Genomic DNA, 20813 nt, shown 5'->3' with positions numbered 1-20813 from the left:
AAAATATAAATTGAAAGATACAAGCAAAATGGTTATAGTAATAAGTGGGAAGAGATTGATACTAGTAAGGAAGAGAAGAATAATAGTAATATATTATTAGTAATAGTAATAATTTACTAACATTAGTAAATTAGTATTTAGTACAAATACTAAAATTATTACTATAATAGTAATAATTTACTAACAGTCTTAGTAAATTATTCAACATTGTGGGAATCAATCACTAAGAACAGCAAACAACAAATGAAATAAAATGTTTAAAGTTATATTATCATTCATAAATAGACTCTCAGTACAGTTAAGCCTTTCATATGTCTTCCTCCTTTGCATACATAAAAATCCCTTGATGTAAAAGATGTATCAAGTTCTCTTAGAGCCATGTGTTGAGTGGTGTTCTAGAGGCACCTGAGGCTCTATTGATCAGGAAAGAAAAGACTGGGGAATTTCCTTCATTTCCTGTGAGACAACTGTTTATGAAGAGTAAAAAAAATCATGTGACACATTTAAGGTAAAATTAGTGGGCAGAAGCCTTTACTGGAAATAATTGGCAGAGTGAACTCTGTATCATGGAAATTTACTTTGCAGATTTAAAATTCAAAAGTTGTTCCAAGCATTCTATTTTGCTCTAAAAAAGATACAGAGATTTCTAATTTTTCTCTCCTTATGAAGCAAATTTACTTGTCAAATGTACCTGTTTATAATACAGCTTTCCAGGCATTCCCCACAGAAATTCTAGCATTTCTAGTTTTACAAATACCTGTGAAGAAAAAGGTAATTAAGCTTTATTTATAATTTACACGAACGGTTATCAGAATACCCAATCCAAAAGGAAACTATGAACAGTTTGAACAATTAAAACAGTTAAATTAGTTCAGTTGCCTCTAAGAAAATTTGTAAATCTTATGCAGTGCAGAGAAGTTACCATCTTGTCAATTAACAAATATTGGAAACCAGTTGTCCTGCTGGCAATGACAGTTTATTAAACTTTATCTGCCCACACCTTTTTGTGAAGGGACAAGTCTGAAATATTGATCCAGATGAGGATAGCAATAGCACTTAGACTTATATACCACTTCATAGCGCTTTACAACCCTCTCTAAGCAGTTTTATAGAGTCAGCATAATTGCCCCCAACAATCTAGGTCCTCATTTTACCGACCTCTGAAGGATGGAAGGCTGAGTGGGTGAGGATCGAACTCCTGGCAGTGAGTTGAATTAGCCTGCAATACTGCATTCTAACCACTGTGCCACCACAGCTCCTAGGATGTTAGTTCAGGGGAGTGAGACTTGTATGTTTTTCAAAATAGGGATTGTGAGAGGCAGAGAGAGAGAGATGCAGTGAGATACCTTGGTTAAAATGTACCCTAGTACAGATAACTGGAGTTGGTCATGTCTAATGAACTAACCAATCTTTTCTATTTTGTAGGTGCTCCAGGGATCATTTCAGCCTCTCCTTATACAGGAGCTGGCTTCCCTCCTGCTTTTGCAATTCCTCAAGCTGCAGGTACTGTTTCTTTAAACATTGCTCACGGTTTTGTTGTACCATTGCCCTTCCTCCTCCCTCTTATTTTGGACTCCTAATGCTAGTAGAAGATTGGGAATAGTAATCAGCACCATTTGAGAAATATATGACCACAGGTTCATAAGGTTCCTATATTCTGTGATGATCCTTGTCACCATAGAAATTGTACTAACATATGTCCTTAGTTCCAGTAGTGGGTTTTCAATGTGCCCAAAGTCTTCTTACATGTAGTGGCTTAGATCCTAATGAGAATGTGCATTATATATCATTTTTGTTTCAACATTTGCTTGGAACATTTTGTCCTAGTAAGATAAAAACATTCAGGTTGATTTACAGTATGGACACCATAAAGGCAATACATTAATTAAAAAGAGTTTGCTTAGATAGCTAGGCTGTGGCAACATCTCAGTCTATCTGAAAAAAATGTATTTTACCTTGAGGAAAGCACATGGGTATGTTGATTTTATAGTTGATAGGAAGGGAAGAGGCTGAAAAGTCTTAGATTTGAGATTTGCAATAGCAATTAGATTTATATACCGCTTCACAGTGCTTTACAGCCCTCTAAGCAGTTTACAAAGTCAGCATATTGCCCCCAACAATCTGAGTCCTCATTTTACCCACCTCGGAAGGATGGAAGGCTGAGTCAACCTCGAGCCAGTGTAGAAATTCTAATAATTTTAATGTCTCAAGTGTAAAATTTCTGTTAATAACTTTTGATGGATTTTTTTATTGTTAAATTTTGCTGGATGTAGTTCTTGGAAGGGAATATAGCCGCCCTGAGTCTCTGGAGAAAGGCGGCATATAAATTGAACTAAATAACTAAATAAATAAATTATTTGAAGCACACACTGATAATCCTTGCAAGATATTCATACTTTTCCTCCCATTGGTCCTATAAAAAACAAATAAGGCAGAACTATTCATATTCCCACACAATAATCCCTGTTCTAATGGACAAAGGAGGTAAATGACTTTTATGTGCCCTTCAGGATTATGTGCTTTTGATACAATGGAATAAGCGCGTGTTTAGATGCTTGTATTGGGATGATGTCATTTGTCAGTGACTGGAATGTACATAATTATGGTTTTAATACCTGCATGATAAAAAAGAATGAGGCACTTCCAGCATGCCTTGGTGAAAAAAACGTACAAATGCACTGCTTTGTGTGTCATCTCCCTTCCTGCTTCCCCTCCCCCCCAGTGACTTTGCTTAAATAAGCCTATGAAATTTTGCAGAACTTGTTTAAAAGCAGTTGTCTGATTCTCACATCACCCAAGGAGAGCCAAATGCAGCCCCACAAGGCTTATTCCCTCTGAAGGAAGCTGAGAGCAGAGTCCTGAGCAATGCCAGAACTGGAGATGCTTCAGCCCATTAATGTTCAAGCGTATCTGGTTTCTGGGTCCCTGAATGAAAGAAAATGTACACTAAAGTACTTCTTTTAAGAAACATGTTGGTCAAAGGTCCTTATTTCCACTGCAAGCCATAGCAGGGAATGTGCTATGGACTCTACTGGTTAATACTTTTTAATTTTTTCAGGCCTCTCAGTTCCAAATGTACATGGAGCACTTGCTCCTTTGGCTATCCCATCAGCCGCAGCAGCCGCAGCTGCCGCAGGACGGCTTGGTATTCCCGGCCTTACCGGGGCAGGGAACTCTGTTCTGCTGGTTAGCAATTTGAACCCAGAGGTTAGTGGAAGCCTTGTAATCTTTTCTATCCAACTTATCTCATTTATTTTTTGTTTCCTTCCAATTTCTGATCTTGCTTCTCTCTCAACTATTCCTTCCCCCCAAAATCTTGTGCTGAAGCTTCAAATGCTGAATTTTTTTTCCTCCCCGAAATGGAGTATCTAAAATCAAAGTCCAGCAGCTGATTCAAAAGCAAATAAGGGGCATGGACTACGCTACCTTGCCCTCAACCATGGTGGCAGTTGTATGCCTTAGAAGTTCTCATCCAGAATAGCTGTAGGCACACTCATCTGCGTTTGGATAGTTGATGGGCTGTGGGTGGAAGGCTTAACATCGTTGCTCCTCCCTTGATGTGAGCCAAAGTGTTTGCTGGCCTGCTCTCACTCCCCAAAGCAAAATTTTAAGACCATTTCATTGCGAAATTTTCCACTGTACTTTTTACCCTATTGGTTTTGTCTCTACTTGGGTCTTCCTCACCACAGCAAAAACCCTGTAGTCCTCCCCTTGGCATGTTGTAACTTTCAAACCCTGCAGTTGGAGTGACAGTGTTCATTCTGTCCTCTTTATGGGTGCCTTGATCTTTGCCTCCCCTGCCAGCTTAGCTTCATTTTATCTTTTGCCAAGTATGTATTTTCTTTGACGTGCATTGATACATTTTCCTTTACCAAAATTCTTTAAAATTGTGTGCCTTATTCTGTTCTTTAACTTCTTAAATAATTTTACATTTTCAGTTCCATTTAACTTTCTCCCCTTTTTGATTGAAACATTTGGCTGCCTTAAAATGGACCTTGAAGGCATGTTAAACGATCTTCTGCACAAAGGATGTAATTCAATAGATCCACTTGGACTTTGAAGTGGGTTACTGAAGAAGTAGAAATTACATTCAGTTTTGCCTCTGCGGTGAGCTTATTGCTTGAACCCCAGTGCTTAAAGCTATGCTTAAAAGTTAAATTTCTGCTTACATTAATTATGTAAGGAGCTCTACTGCAGAGGGATGGATGAAAGAATTATCAATTGGAAAATTAATAGGAAATTAACCATTTTGTTATTTTTACCTATCCACTATAACTATTCTTTTCAGGACATGAGATTTTGCCAGCAATACTCAGTTCATTCCAGGACCCTCTGGAATCCTATGAATTGCTAGAATTCTGACAGCAGATCTCTCTTTTTCAGTAGGAAAAATTTGGCATGGATGATCAGTTACAGAGCAAATGCCCTAATTTGAGATCCTAGAGGGGGCTTGGATAATTGTAGTAAAAGGAGGATGCAGTAATAAAATGTTTAAATTCTCCCTGAGCATTTTCTTACCCTCTTTCCAAAATAAAAATTAAGCATTCAAGCACCTGATTGATGGCTACAGAGTCTCCTGAAGTGAGTAAGCAATTAATGAACTTAAGTGAAGACTGTAGCATCAGGCACACTATTGTTCAATCCTTTCTCATGTTCAGTAACATAATAGGAGGAAATTCCTAATAAACTTGTTATGGATTTAACTCAAATTGTGACAGAGTGGAAGCATATTCTATCCTATATTGTCCTAGCAATCAGATATCTCTACAGTTTTAATAAAAATATCTTTTGTAGAGATCAGAAAATGAGTAGGTAAATTCTTTAAAATTAGAAAAGGATAGCTGAAGCAGGTGCTTCTGAAAATAGAGGGAAAATAAATGTCTGGAACTGAATTCTAAAGAGCTGAATACTGGTTGAGCATACCAAAAATACAAGTTACTATGAAATTGATTGGATCTCTTTTTGCATCTTAGATTTAGCACCTCTGACCTCAGATCTGCATGAAAAATACTCTGTAGCGCTTTTTAGTTAGTATATCTTTGAGAAATGGTACAACCAAAATTCTGAGGCTATTTTACTCAGTAGATATGCCTAAGTGAGTATTGCTGAGCAACTGATTTCATGCCTCTTTGTGTGTTTTATTTTACCCATTCATCCAGCTTCTTTTTTGGGCTAGAAGCTACAAATATCTCTAGTGAAGCTGAACTAACGACTTCAACTTTTTATTTTTCATTGCTTGTATAATCAGTGTTATAGAAACTTAATCTGTGCATACAGTTGAGAGGCAGTATTCTCCAGAGGGACTCATACTCTCCCTCTCCTCCCCCCCCCCTTTCGCCAGTTTTGGAAACTATATATAAGAGACAGGAGACTGGCAAACTATTGTGGCCGAGGAGATGTAGACTAGTATGGATTCTCAGACTTTTGTCGGGTTTTTTATTGATCACTCTTGATTTATAAATGTTGCCTGCAGTCTCAAGCTAAAGTGCTACCAAAGTGTGCCTGTCAGTTGGTATATCGACATTTTAGGGTATCAAGGTTGTATATCTCAAATGCAGCGTGCACAATGCTGCTTCACACTTTGGGTTTTAGAAAGACCACTCAAGGCACCTTTGTGCCACCCATTTACTTTATTATGAATATAGGGTGTTCTTGAGACACTATTTCTCAGGTAGAAGAATCTACAAGGAGAAATTGGGCTAGATTTAGTTCGGCAGCAACGTTGTCATAGCTGGAGCTTTACCCTAAATATCTGGTGGGGAAAGAAGAATCCAGCCCTCGCCCAGGTTAAAGCTGGATTTTTCTTCAGTTTGGTATAAATTTGATGCCAGATTAGTCTGAATTTAAAGCCAGATTGTTTTAACTTTCAGCAGATGATAATTATCTTAAGAGAAAGATAAAGATTTAAAACCAATGACTCCTTGGGGCCTTAACATTTCTCACAATAATCAGTTCCCACCAGATTTTGGAGAGAAGCTTAAAACTTGAGATTGAAGAGAGAACCCTTTCACCCGTTGCTTGAAAACCTCTCCAGGGTTGTTTAAAGGTAGAACTAAGTAAACACTTCTGCTTTAGAAAGCTGATGGGAGTCCTTGGCAGGTTTTTCTTCGGAGCTTTAAATGGGCCTCTGCCTCTGTTTCTTGGCACTGTCCTGAACCTTGCCATCATGCCCTTTAGTCACTCTGTTGCAATACTGCCTCTCCTTCTTAGTTATATCTTACTTAAGTAAAGTGCTCTTCTTTTATTGTTGTGTTCCACTAGGTTAAAAAAAACCTATTAACTAGTTTTTTTTTTCTGTTGAAAGTGTTGTATGTTTTAGAAATCTATAAATCTTTACTGATGGAACACGACATATTTCTTTTATGTATTTACTGACCTGTTTTTTGCTACTTTTTTTCTTTTCTCTCCACCCCATCCCTCAATATTTTTTTTCCTCCCCTTCTCCCTGATCCGGAATTTCTTTGCCAACTGACTGCACGGTACTTCTGCTTCCTGTTGTTGCTTGAAACAAATATATATACATATATATAAAAATGCCCCCCTCAAAAAAAAAAAAACCTTCCTGCTCTTCGGAAACCAACTTGCCCTTCAATATTAACCATCTTGAAAACTTCATCATCCATCAACCAATTTCGCCATTTCCTGCGGGGACTCTACCTTTCCTTCGTTGTCGACGATTTGCGCAACCTTCACTCTCCCCTCCGATTCCTTACCTCTTCCCTGTCCCTCCGCTGCCTTGCTCTGCTGTTCTCTAAAGAGAGTTACACCCCAATGCCTCTTTATTCTTTTCGGTATGTTATCATTCACACTTTTTTTATTACCTTTTTTCATTTTGAGATTTTACTTTGGGGAAAGCAAGTGTGGTTGAGGGAGGGTTTGCCGTTAGTTGAATGCTCCAGTTATGAAATTTGTGCTGGTTTAGTTTCATTTTACCTGTTGTGCATGGTTTTGATTGCTTTGCATGTCAGTTGGGCAGTTTAGGAACAGATAGCATGTGAAATGGTTCATCTCAGCTCTGCTGTCGGCAGTTGGCATTTCGTTGGGTGCTCCCCAGTATGCTTATAAATACAGTACTCCAAAGAATTGCTCCAGTTTTCTGTTGCTGATCAGATTTATCCTCAGCAGAATAAAGCAACTTTTAAGTGAAGTGAAAACAGTCTGGGGTTTGAATGGGTCTTGGATGAATTTGAGATAAGTAAAGTTTCTTTCTGAATACTTGCTTTTTTTTTTTTTTTTTTCTGACCTGACTTCCCTAAGGGGTATATGGTGATGTACAAAGAGTGAAGATTTTGTTCAATAAAAAGGAGAATGCCTTGGTTCAAATGGCAGATGGCAATCAATCTCAACTGGGTAAATATACACTTTTTAATTATTTTTTCCTGTGGTGAATAAAGTGGATCTATTGTTTTGTGGGTTTTTTGTTTTTGCTGAAACTCATTTTATTAAAAGCAGATTATCATACATTTTATATATAATACATAGAAATCTTTATGCTTCTCCAACTAAATGTTGTGTTTCCTTAATCAACCTTAATGTTTAAAGAAGTTAAGAAGTACTTTTCCCAGAGAGGATACACTTGTATGCATATTTTTCTTTAATGCATTATGGTTAGTGGGGTATTTTTTTCTTAGTTGACCAAAATAATTCTGCAGTCTTTCTATGTTTTGGCATGCATATGTTTTTTGAGGTTGAAATAGTCTTGTGCATCAGGCATATTTAAGGAGGTGCAGGTATTCAGGACCAAAGTGAGAAAGTGCTTTGGTCTTACATTCCCATCCTCCACCCTGTTTGTCAGGTGCATCTGTAAAATGTCATGCCTTTTCTTTGTCTTGCAAAGCTGTCATGGTTCCCACTGGCAACAGCAAGGCTTTGACTGAGCTGGGTCCAAAGGATGTGTTTTACTTTGGACCTTCTTAAACATTAGCGATAACACCTCAGTGAAGAAATACAGTAATAGCACAGAAAATTAATTTCTATTAAATCTAGTGTACTGACATTATCTGACTGGCAACAGTCTTGCACATAAATCATAAAAAGCATCACATAATCCTGAAAGGTTTCCCTTTTGAAGCTTTTCAGGGTTTTTCTGTGCCTTTTATATCATTAAGCCTTGTGGCAATACATAGCTGTAACATATATTTTTTCGTCTTAAGAATTGCAGAGCATTATGTAAGCTGTTACCTGTCCAGATCAGAAATTAGATTTGTTAACATACATTTTGAAACTCACATCTTTCAGTTGAGTGATGGAAATGTAGGAACCGATTCTCTTCATTCTTCCATGAACAGGTTTTTCAGCTAGGAATCTAATCCTATTGATTATTCCACCCCAAGAATCAGGTTAACACTGCAAATAACGACATGCGAAAAATGTCATCCTTTTAGCCTAGAGCAGTGTACTACGTAAGCTATGTTCCATCCGTACCAATTTATCCTCTTGTCTTGATGGCAGAAAAATAGACTTAGCTCTGAATTCAACAATGAACCTTATTGCTTATCCTTGAGAGAATACCACTTAGAATTTTTTCATTACCTAAAGCATTTTTATTCTTCTCCTCTTCAACTATAGGCTCTCAGGATGGCTTAATCATTCTTAAGGTTACTGCCTAAATATATATTTTAAAAAAAGATTTTTAAGAGAAAAAAAGAGGGGCAGAAGGATCCCAAATCATATGGTGAAAGCCACAGAAAGGGAAGATGGCATTCCTTATTGCTATTTTTTTAAAAATAATTTCTTTCTCCAAGGGGCATTTATAGTGGACAGAATACAGTAGTCTTTAACTTATAACCACAATTGGGACTAGAATTTCTGTTACTAAGCAAAGTGGTTGTTAAATGAGTCACATTCAATTGACTTTTTTGCCACAGTTGTTAAGCAAATCACTGTAGTTGTTAAGTGAATTGTGCAGTTATTAAGCAAATCTGGCTTCCCCATTGACTTTGCCTGCCAGAAGCTGGCCAGGAAGATCACAAACAGCAGTCACATGACCCTGGGCCATTGCAGCTGATATAAATACATGGCCAGTTGCCAAGAGCTGAATTTTAATCATGTGACTAGGGAAGCTGCAAAAATCATAAGCACCGCTGTAATTTTGGATGTTCAGTGAATGGTTGTAAGTTAAGGACAACTTGTATTTTCTTATTAAACCCATTCCTCAAGTTTTGTGTCTATGTATGACTTTCAAGAACCCTTTGACTGTCCTATGAGAATAGCACAGCTAAGGGATTTTGGCACTGTCTGAACCAAGGTCTTATGCAATGAGGTTTAAGTCAGCAGAGTTTTATTTCTTGACAAATTAAGTGCTATGCTGTATTGAAAGTGGAACTTTTGTACCTGGTGGTGGAGACTTTTGTACAAGTCCATTAAATAATGCATTTGAATCTGCACTGGAAGCCAAACTACTATAGGTTATTCTCCTTTTTCTCCATTTTTGGCAGCCATGAGCCATCTCAATGGTCAAAAGCTTCACGGGAAGCCCATCCGCATAACTCTGTCAAAACATCAGACAGTGCAGTTGCCCCGTGAAGGACAGGAAGACCAAGGGCTGACCAAGGATTATGGCAACTCCCCTCTTCATCGCTTTAAGAAACCGGGTTCCAAGAACTTTCAAAACATCTTTCCCCCTTCTGCCACTCTTCACCTCTCCAATATTCCGTAAGTAGTCTTCTTGTGTTCAAGAAGTACTGTCCTAAGGTAACAGTAGTTCGGTTAATTTGCTTGTTTGTTTTCAGGTCTAAGAGCAACTCATACCAACAATACTCACAGTTATGTCATGACTTTTATCATATAATACGTTTTTTTTAGGGCTTCAAGCATATCAACTTGATACGTGGATTTCTATCAGCAGAGAAGATCCTACATGTTCTCCATTTATTCAGCTCTCCCTTGTCTACTCTTCCATTGATCTCAGATATACTGAATCTCAGATGAGATTTTGTGCTCACGCAGTGGTGGCTGATAAGATCAGATCCCTGAGGCCCTGTATTTGGGGCAAGAGCAACAGTTTCAGATGCAATGTATAAGTAATCAGTTCAGTCCCCTAGCAAGGATTATCTAATCTTTCTATAATAGTTTGCTGTTTGAGAGAAAGGTGTCAGCTTCAGAGACAAGGAGAGAAGAAATGGGCCGTTAATACTTCGTATTCTAGCTTTGCCCAGTGCTGTAGCCTTCACACAGATCATTTAGGGGAAATGAGATTCCTTAATTAAAACAGGCTTAGTATAGTACCTAAATACCTTAAGTAACAAGTAGCCCTGTATTTTTTATTTTTGGGTATCCTTATTATGTGAGTTTGTCATGTACCTCAAATGCAATGTGACTGAAGGGTAGTACTTGGTTTTTTAAAATTAGAGAGAATAAATGCTATGATAAAAATGGAACATATAAAATTGTGTTAAAGAAGAACAAAAATTTGTACAAATTTAAGACCGGGCCAATATTCTGTTCAGAAAAGATGTATTATATGTGTGTTTGTGTGTTTAAAAAGTAAAAAAAAAACTTTACAAAAAAAATGCAATGTGACAAAGTTCAGGATAGCTCAGAAATTAATGGCCTCCATGATGCCTGTGAGCTTGTCCCACTTGGAACAGGGTCACCACATCCAGGTGATCGCACTCTGAATTTGCCTTGGAGCAGTTGGCATATGACCGGAAGGTGGAAGATACCTCCTCCTTGGTCATGATAACTGGTAAATTGCCTTGTTTGTATGTAGCTTGCCGATATCATTGGTCTATATCAGAGTGGGAAAATTAATTGGATACCTTTTTCTGTTAATGACTGATGATTCTATAAATCATAGAATTGTGATTAGAAATAAATGATGTTGGAATGATACTTGTTGATGTTTGCAGAAATGAAGCAAGGATTCCACATTGGGTGGGGGGGAGAGAATCTGAAATCCCAGTCTCCCATTGTTCAATTTGTGCCCAATTGTTCCTCCTGCTCCAGGCCTTCAATAATAGAAGACGATCTCAAGCTGCTCTTCTCAAGCAACGGTGGGATGGTGAAAGGCTTCAAATTCTTCCAGTAAGTGGCCTTAGTTTCCCTGGAGAAGGGAGGAGGACAGTCAGTGGTTTCCTTGAATGCTTTTCTGCTTCATGCTTGAGGATTGCCTGTTCCTCTGAAGGTTTCTGTTTGCTACGTGGGAACGTCTAGCTTTCTATAGGCAATAGGTGGAGCAGTCTTTCTTAAACTGGGGGCACTTTGGGTATATCCTGTGAATAATTGCTCATTTGTGAGTTGAGGATACAGTTTATTATTATTTATTAATTCAATTTGTATGCCGCCCCTCTCCGAAGACTCAGTTTGGGGCTGCTGCCACCACCAAAATGTTTGTGCCAAACAACAGAGTCCCCCCCCCCTTTCTCCCTCCCTTCCCCAAAATCGCAGCCTTTTTATCTTTTTTGGTCGGAATAATATTCAAGGCTGAGAAAGGGAGTAATTAGGTCAAACAATTCAAGAATGACTGGTTCTATATAAATTAGTACAGGTAGTCCTCAACTTACAACTGTTTAACATTGGTTCTAAGTTACAACCGCTTTGGTCTCACCTATGGTCATGTAATTGCAATTTGGGCACTTGGCAGTTGGCTCACATTTATAACCAGTTGCAGCATCCTGCAGTCACGTGATTGCAATTCGCAACAATTTGGCAAATTTTCAGTTTAAAAAAAAGCCCATTGGGGAAGCCCATTGTACTTGCTTAATGACCATAGTGATTTCCTTAAATGACTGCTGTAAAAATTGTCACAAAATCAGGTCTGACTCGACTTATGACTGCAAGGAGTTACAACAGAAATTCCAATCCCAATTATGGCCATAGGTCGAGGATTATCTGTTGGATTTTGTATCCGACATTTAGCATTTCTCTAAAGCCCTTGAAAATAAGTGTTAGCTTATTTTTTCATAAAAAATTCTCCATGAAATCACCTCGCATCGGAATGTAAGGGATTACTATCCATGACAGTTGGCTGATGCTAGACTCTAATGTTTGAAATGAACTTAATTTTGTCTAGGACACATTTGCTTGTTCCTCTGACCGAAGTTGTTTTTGGCAGGAGAGACCGCAAGATGGCTCTCATCCAGATGGGAACCGTGGAAGAAGCCATTCAGTCACTCATCGACCTCCATAACCACGACCTTGGTGAGAACCACCACTTGCGTGTCTCCTTTTCAAAATCCACAATTTAAGTGCTTTGGGAAAGCATGCAGCAAGATGGACCTGACTGAAAAAAACAAATCACCACTCTTCTTAATAGGCTCAGCCTTGCATTTTTTTTTCAACGGCTGGACCACCAGCATGGGGTGGGACAACTTCCATCATTCCAGAAACAAAAAGAAGCCACTTTATAAGAGAGAGAGAGAATGCAACTGAAGTGACCTTAAACAGATTTTATTTTTTTAAGGAAGAAAACAGTTTACTGTTTTTTTAAAAAAAAAACAAAACAAAACAATGAGTAAATCTTAATTCACATTGCTATAATCTTTCTTGCAGAGAATGAGATAACAATCTTTGACCAGGAAAAAAAAATCAGAAGCTTAAACGTTTACATTCTTTTTTGGAAGCCTCTCTGGGAGTCTTTTACCTTTTCTCCCATACTTAAAACAAAAGAGTCCCTCCCCTCCCCCAAACAGCTTATCAACTTCACAGTGATGCCTTTATCCATGAGCTCTGGAAGAGACCCCCAAACTGTGCAGTTAGCTTTAGCATCTTTTTTTATTATTCCCCAAACACAGATGCCTTGGGAAGGGGAGAGGGATGCCTTTTTCCTCAGCCTTTCATTGATTATCCTCTGGTGCCTTAGAAATTTTTTTTACCTGAGGTAGAAGGAACAGTAGATAACTGGGAAGTTGAAGGTTACTGTCTTCCACAGAGGAGGAGACAAGACAGATACCTTTCTCAGTTAAGCAATCTAGACATTTCTGCCTAAAATGTCTTTAACTTGCAGATTGTGTTAATTTCCATGCCCACAATGTTTCTCATGGTGAAGGCTGATTAAAAATAAATCCTTCATTTCTAGTCTATTGAAGCTCAGATTGATGGGGGGATGGAGGAAGAGGGAAGTTTCCTTATCCTGCTCGTCAACATTTCATTGTCTGCAATAAGTTTCAAAGTTCTGTTTGATACAAGTAGTCCCAGACTTCATAAATTGAAATCCAAGAACAGATCTGTTTGGAGTATCAAACTCCATGAACTTGAGTTTGAGATTAATATATTTTGGGCTCTTAAAGGATTAAGATGCCGTTTAAACCCCACTCCTAGATTCACCCCTTACAGCAAGACCTCTCATAGTAATAGCTTCAACTTCTTGTTTTAATTCCTTTTATTATAATTTTTTTTACATACGATCTGTTTTTGCCTAGCAATACTTTCCAGTTGACCAAATATTCTAATTAATTCATATATAAAAAGGCAATAGTATATTTTCTTTTATAGATAAGATGGTATGAATATATCTGACTTGCTTTTCTATTACCCTTGTATCCTGTACTCTTGTATTTTTGTTTGTAAGCTGGAAAACTAGTGCAGGAATTTAGTTTATCAAGGTGATTTCATGGCTGAAAATTAATGTTATACTTTGAACAATATTTAAAGTAGCGACCGCCACTCGTTTTGAAAAAAGAGATCCACGTTTAAAGGGTCATTTTAGTTTAATAACCATGCTTTTATTTAAAGAATATAAACTTAACATCTTTTTCAGAGTAGCACCTAAAATGCCATCCTTAGTGGCCTCCAACTTTTCCATGCTGATCTACCTTCTTTGTATTCCAGTGTTGCCTTACATTGCGTTCCAACTCATGTAAGATTTTTAAAGATAAACCAGAATCTTATACTTAATATCAGGGTTACTTACTCAAATTGTGGACCAAAGTTATTTTTTTTCAATGTATGTGATGTTGTCTCAAGTCACTGTGTTCCCTGCTGTTTCACATGAGCTGTTGATGTGCTTTTGTCATTGCTTTTGGGAAAGTCTTAACTTTAAAAAAAAAAAAAAATCCTCCCCAAAATTATGGGGAACCGAACTATGCTGGAGGAATGTGTGATATTTTGAGTAAGGTTCTGCTTGGATTGCCAGCATATAATACAGATTTGAGCTATTTAACAACTGTCCTCTTTTGGCCAAACAGTACCATCTCAGAAAGTTAGAATAACACTATCTGCTAAACAATTCCCCTATTAGAGTTTCTCATCACAAATATTGATTCACACAATAAGAGGGTGCTAACTTTGGGGTAAAGGGTAGCATGGCAGAACTTGGAGGGGTGTCTGACCACATGCACAGGGCAGCTCCATTCCAAACCTCTGCAGCCACAGATAGAGATAGCCAGAGGCTGGCCCAGAGCAAGAAGTTTGCCACTAAGATGTCTTTATGCAGTGCTGTTGGAGAATATTATGTCTGTGTAAAAAGTTGAATGTGTTCTTGGCCAACTTGCCCCAATTAAGCCATAGTTTCAAATCAGTTGTTGGGAATGGACAGTAAAAGCCTCTATTTCCCTCTGCAGTACTGGGCCGGCAGGCAAGATTGGCAGTAGCCATTCTTGGAGGATTTAGAGAGCCTTGCAGGCAGTGGAGGAATAGAGTCTTTCCTGTGTATCTAACTCCATTCTAAATGCCCAGAACAAGGATGAGGGGCATTAGAAGGGGGGGCGGGGGGGGACAGAAAATAATTTCCCAGTGGCTGCAAGCTCACAGCTAATACTTTTTGACATTCACCAGAACAATATTAAAAATTAAAGGGACAAGTGCTAAAGATCCTTTCGGATTTAGGCCTTCACAATGATTCAGCCACCAGTGGCACTCAGAAGTAACACTAGATCCTAGCAGAACCTTGGTTAGAATTGTCTGAACTTTAACTTTCTAAGTGTTCCATAAGCCTCTCTTGTCCTCAGAACGCAGGCTCCTTGCTGACCTCTTCGATCACTTGAATCAGTCGGCAAGACATTAAGATTTTTCTTTGTGTGTTTTTCCAAGAAGCACACAAATCTTATTGTAGTTAATTGGGAAGAGGGGCTTCATCTTTTTTCCCCCCTGATCCTGTGTTTTTTTTTTTTTTTTGCATGTAAATGTGAGTAATGAGAAAAAAAGGTGTAAATATTTATAATTTTTTATACCTGTTGTAAGACATGAGGGGATGGCAGAACTCGAGTTTTTACAGCAAAACAAATGTATTGTATATTTTGATAACCAACTATTAAAGGTTCAGTATTGGGGTTGGGATGGGAGGGCTACCAAACACACCACAAATTTGATTGCCTGGCTTAAAAAATGTAATGCAAAAAAAAAATTGAAATTAAAAGTATTTTATAACAAAACGTAGTACCCTTTTCTGTAGTGTTTAGCTATTTGCTTGTTTGGATTGTAGAAAGCAGTCAATGGCCTATCTGTACTACTTTTTATTTTGGCTTTCAATAAATGTCTTCTGTATTCTTTGCTTCTGTTTTTTTCCTACCTATATTATTGTGCTATTTTTGTTTTGGCTTAACACCCCTTCCTCCTGTAATGTGACTCTAGCTGCCTCCCATTTTATGCAATCTTTTTTCTCCCATATGGTATGCATTGTCTACATCTAGTGATGTAGGGATCTGTACTCTTAACACGTAGATCCTCCTTTGGAATATGGCAAAAAAATGCCAATAAGATGATTTGAACTAAGCCTCTCTAACAAATATGGTTTTGCGACCTGTAGCAAGCTATATTATGTCCCTTCCAATGATGATGTGTACCGGTAGTCCTCAACTTACAACCTGTCACTTAGGACCTCCTGAAAGGTACTTACTGCCCAGTTTCTGTGTTCCAACACAAACCCGTCACATGACTGCATTTTGGGTGCTTGGCAACCAGCCTGCATTTATAGCTGTTTGCGATGCCCCACATCATGTGGCTGCAGTATGGCTTTCTGGTTCGGAAGCTGGTGTTTACTTCCACTTGGCAAAATAGGATCATAAAATCAGGTTCTGTCCTGTGGTAACCAATTTTATGACCATCATAACTTAACATCTGAAATTGCAGGGTCAATTATGGTTAGTCAAGGACTGCCTGCATGAGCTCTTTTAGACCCAAATCTCCTCACTGAATTTCTTACACTCTAACTTGATTTATGAAATGACATCATCCTATTAAAAATGCAGCTTCCTCTGTGTATTCTTAAGGTGGAATTTTGTCTACACATGTCTTGGCTTCTGAATATGTGTGCGGAATTTGACACAAGCCTGCCCAGATAGGAAGGCAGTCTGGGTCTTAGTGGGAAAATTGACCAGTTGCCTAGCACAACAACAGAGAAAAAGAACGACATTTCTAGAAGAGTTGGGGGTGGGGAACAATCCCATTGCATTTACTGCTGCTGCCTGGTATAAATCTTTCAAACTCCTTCAGACTGAGCCTCATTTCTCATTCTAGTCTGAACAGAATAAGATTAAATTTTAATAATCTGCCCTTTTAGTTTTGATTATTTTCTGGTGTATCTTCTTTAATTGAGAAACTTAATGGAGAAATTGAAAGTGCGGGTACTCTATAATATGCCTAATCCTGATGACTTTTTATGGTATTTGGGGTTTTGCTGGAAAATAAATGCCACAAAATAAATTCGCTAGAAAATAAATTTTGTTAACCCAAAAAAATGTTTTTATTTTTATAATGTACACTGAAGATGGCATTTAATTTCATTGTACCATGTGCAATTGACAATAAACTAAACTATGTAGGTAATATTTACCAAAATTAGGAAACCCAGTAGAAAAGAAAGCTTCAGAAGATACTAAAGATATTTGTCTGAAAAGTCCTATTACATTGTCACTCATACATTTGCAGTTCTATCCAAAAATGTAGGCACCCCTGGTCAAACCACACATTTTTTAAAAATACACCGTTTTCAACTTGTTGATACAAATTGGATTCACCATTCACCAATAGTGTGGGCTTGCAGAATTGAGGTCAGCTGAACCTCAGGTGGCACAAGAGAGCAGGTGTAGCTACAGAAAAGGTGTATTATCTGACAATCCCATTCTTCCCTACCTATGGTAGCATCTTCCAGGTATGTTTGGTTACTTCTAAGACACGGATTGGCATTCCGGAACAACGGTCCCAAAGCATCTCAAGGGACATCAAAATAAGGAAGACTTTAAATAAATTAAAAGCTCCACTTGGGCCATTATCAACACTGATCAGTGGCTTTGTTCCTGTTTCTGCCTGGCTGCTAATAACTAAATTTTACATGCCAGCTAAAATTTAAGCAAGAGGCTCTTCTGGTGTGGTGGCTCTTGCCCTTGCTGTTCAGATTACCATGCGTACTGATGAACTGTTAATTATTGGCTATTTATAGGATTCTCTTCAAGTTTATTATAGGAAACAAGCATCTTTATATTAAATAGTGGAAAGGGACAAATGGGATGGCTGTTTTCCATTCTTGACTCCTCTCTTTCCACAAGCTGAACTCCAAATGTACCTTATTTGGCAATAATTTGAATGGTCTGTTCTAGAAATTCTATTAAATGGGAGGGTGTTGTTTATATTTTGATGGTTTCCTGCTTTGTTTTGTCATGCACAGGTTATGTTTCCCTTAACATGATCCAAGATCTGCAGCCTTTTCATAATCATTGTTTTTTTCTTCCTGTGCCATTTATTAACCCATTTTTAAGTCTTACATGGCTATTTTCTGTTAATTTAAACAACAGGTTGCATTGCTTTAGTTTTAAAATAATTGGATTAAGGTTACCAATCTGTGTGAAAAACACAGGCTCTTTATTTTCAGGTGGTTTAGTATGCATTCATCCTCTTTCAGTGTTGACTGAGCTGCATCCAGACCTTTTCAGAGTTTTATCTAGAGGTTTGACTTTTCTCCCTGCTACATATCAACAACCCGAGACAAATGTTCTGTTGTAGAATTGGGAGTTTTCCTCCTCCCCGCCCCCTGCACTGCACCTTTTACCAAACACTGATCAGGTTTGCAGTTGTAAAATGGCTTGACTTTTTCAGGCCTTGAAAATAGCTGGAAAACAGCTCCCCTTCGGAGGAGTAGGCATTTAATGTGATTTTTTTCCCCTACCAGAATGGACCACCAAAAAAAACCTTTTCCCTTGGGAAAATGTGTAGCATGTCTGGCTATTATCGACAGCGGTGGGAAGGGATGCCCAGAACTGGGGGTGGTGGGGGAGCTGTTGCTATGGTGACAGCAAGGTCAGTAAGGGAGCCAGGGCAGCCCCATAAATCATCCGAATGAGCTGTGACCTGAGACAGTGTCCCCCATGGAACAAACCCTTCTATTTCCCTCCCCCTCCCTCAGGAGTCCTCAACAGGTGGCATCCATCACACTCTTGAGCAAAAGAGGAACATCAAGTTTCACAATTGGTTTGTTTTTGACCTGTAGGCAGCCCGGCTGCTTCCCCTATTTGGCTTAACTTTTTTTCCCCCTAACTTTTCCATGACAACCTGGTCCCTCCACCCAGCCTCTCTGGATTCCCACACTGAGCGGTTCCAGGGAGACCCCCTCCCCAATCTCTCCCTGGGCATGTTTTGTAACAGATGAGGCCCCCTTCGCTGACTCTGTCCCTGCCCGCTGAACTGGCTCATCTTGGATAAATAGAGCAATTATGGCTTTGTCAAATTCTTTTACATCTCGGCAGGGTGGGGGGTTGGCGATGTCGCGTTTCTTTGCAGAAAGTTCCTCTTGCAGAATATCCAGGAAAAGAAAAATGTCTTCGCAAATTAATAAGCAAGGCACAGTGGCTTTTTGTGCACTAAAAGGTGTCACATTCCGGAAAAGGATTATGCGGTTGTCCTTTGGGTGTCTTTGAAATGAAAGGGGATTCGCCTCCCTGCATATTTTATGCTTCCCTCTGCCTCTTCCTGCCAGAATATTTTTGTGATCTACTTTAGCACGTTAGATTTTGAAGCTTTTTGCTTCAGTTGGAGGGGGGCTAAGTTCTCTCGTGTTGCAGAGGGTGGACACCCGATAGGGGAAGCCATCGCAGGCCTACTTGTCCTCTTCTAATATGACACCATGTTTGAAATGAGCACGAAGTCCCTTCAAAGACAGGTATGGCTTGCAGAGTTTGATTAGATGATACATCTAATTCTTAGGGCACATAGAAAAATTAATGCTGGCCAAAAGATGTCACACAAACTGTACTGTAGTTCACTATGAGTGGTAGTACTGTAGGAGATAACCAGACTCAGACAGAGGGAGAGGTAAAACGCATCATCAGTCATGAGTGTGCACTTACAAGAGATCTAGGATTCCTTTATATCTTTAACTCCCACTAATTTCCTTTGACGGTAAAATAGTTCACATTATTGTAGAGATCTTAAGATTGCAATAAAACTTTATACTCATTTGAACTGTCTGAATTTCCTGATTTCCCCGGCACTTGACAAGTGCCTTATGATAGGATGTGTGGGTTCCCCAGACGTGCTCTAGATGTCATAAGAGGGGTGAAATCTACTTACCTTCCCTACTGGTTCGGAAGTGCGCCCGCGCGCCATCATCACATCCGATTTTTGACCCTCTGAACATGCGCAAAGCCTGCGCATGCGCAGAGGGTCAAAAAATGGGTTACTTCCTGATTAAAACCAGAAAGTAATGACATCCGGGTGGGTGGGTGAGTGGAGCTTCGCGCTGCCTCCGCTACCAGTTCACCGAACCACGCACCGCTACCGGTTCGCATGAGTCAGACAAGACCAGCAGGATTTCACCACTAGAATAACCTGTCCAGAAGATCCCACTTTTCCTCATTTGAAAGAGGTTTTGAAAGAAGAGGGAAAAAATTGCTTGTTCCACAAAGGAGCTATGCTACAAATTGGCCATTACGTCTTTTTGCATCATTTTTATCTCTTGCCCATTCTAAAGAGTTGAGTCTTTAAGATTGTCGTTTAAATTTCTCCCAAGAGAAATGTAAGTGAAATATGAATAACTGGGGGGGGGGGCAGAACCGAAGCAGAGTAATTCTGCATTATCTCTAGAGCTTCTTTCTTCCTTCTTGCTTCTGGTTCCCTGTTTTTAGCTTGCTTCTGTTTGCCATTCTCCACCAACTGTTCAAATTAAAATGTTTCCTTGCCCTCAGAGAAGCTGGACCAAATTCTTCCCCCCGCCCCCACATGCTATCTCACTCACCAATCCACGATGTCCCTTGTCTCAAGTGCAAGAAAATATAAATACTAATACAGTGCAACAACTGAGTACTTTTTAAAACTTAAAAAAAGAGTGGAAGAGTCTTCAATTCTGGGCTTCTGGTTCAAGATCGTTTCGCTACAATGCTTTCCTTCTAATAAAAGGCAGCCGAGCTTGTTAAGCCGCAACATATTCCTGACACAATTGGGTTGGTTGGTGTGCGTGTGTCCAGAGAGATAAGAAGATACGATTTGATCAGCAAAAAGCAGCTTTGCAAACCTTGAAATGGAGACCAGCCTCATTTTGCAAGCCATCTTTTCCCAGCCTGTGCCTCGGTCTGAGAACAGTCCATGTCTTACAGCCACGTTCAACGATGGTATAACATTTGCAGGACCTTAAAAAGTATTTAAATTTATCCCGGTTGCCAGGAGTGGATGCACTCAGTCATCAGTCACACCACAAATTGTGTACTATCCTTTTAACTAACCTTGTCTGCCGATATTAATGGCCCAAATCCTATGTGCACTTGAAACTTAAAAGAGATAATTGTAGTGCATTCAGTAATGGTTGCTCCTGGCTTAGTACAGATAGTCCTCAGCTTACAACAGTTCATTTCGTGACCAGCATAGTCAATGGGGAGACCAGATTCAGTTAACGATATTAGTAACTGTTAAGTTAGTAACAAGTGAATCTGGCTTCCCCATTGACTTTG

General features: G+C 39.0%; 1 protein-coding gene across 3 annotated transcripts in view; it reads left to right on the top strand.

The window, feature by feature from the left end:
• PTBP1 (polypyrimidine tract binding protein 1) overlaps positions 1 to 15428 on the top strand; it is a 41092-nt gene extending 25664 nt beyond the window's left edge. For 2 of the 3 annotated variants that reach the window (XM_034437652.3, XM_034437653.3), the window contains 7 exons: positions 1426 to 1503; positions 3059 to 3207; positions 6758 to 6791; positions 7258 to 7350; positions 9438 to 9654; positions 10948 to 11025; positions 12056 to 15428. In XM_034437652.3, coding sequence (XP_034293543.1) covers positions 1426 to 1503; positions 3059 to 3207; positions 6758 to 6791; positions 7258 to 7350; positions 9438 to 9654; positions 10948 to 11025; positions 12056 to 12188 — 782 coding nt within the window. In that variant the 3' untranslated portion in view covers positions 12189 to 15428. The remainder of the gene's footprint in view (positions 1 to 1425; positions 1504 to 3058; positions 3208 to 6757; positions 6792 to 7257; positions 7351 to 9437; positions 9655 to 10947; positions 11026 to 12055) is intronic. The other variant, XM_087894301.1, reaches the window with a different exon arrangement.
• The last annotated feature ends 5385 nt before the right edge of the window (positions 15429 to 20813 follow it).

This window comes from Pantherophis guttatus, chromosome 1 (genome assembly GCF_059756535.1).
Source record: "Pantherophis guttatus breed Tessera chromosome 1, ASM5975653v1, whole genome shotgun sequence".
Classification (NCBI taxonomy): domain Eukaryota; kingdom Metazoa; phylum Chordata; class Lepidosauria; order Squamata; family Colubridae; genus Pantherophis; species Pantherophis guttatus.
This window is presented reverse-complemented; position numbering and strand designations above follow the sequence as displayed.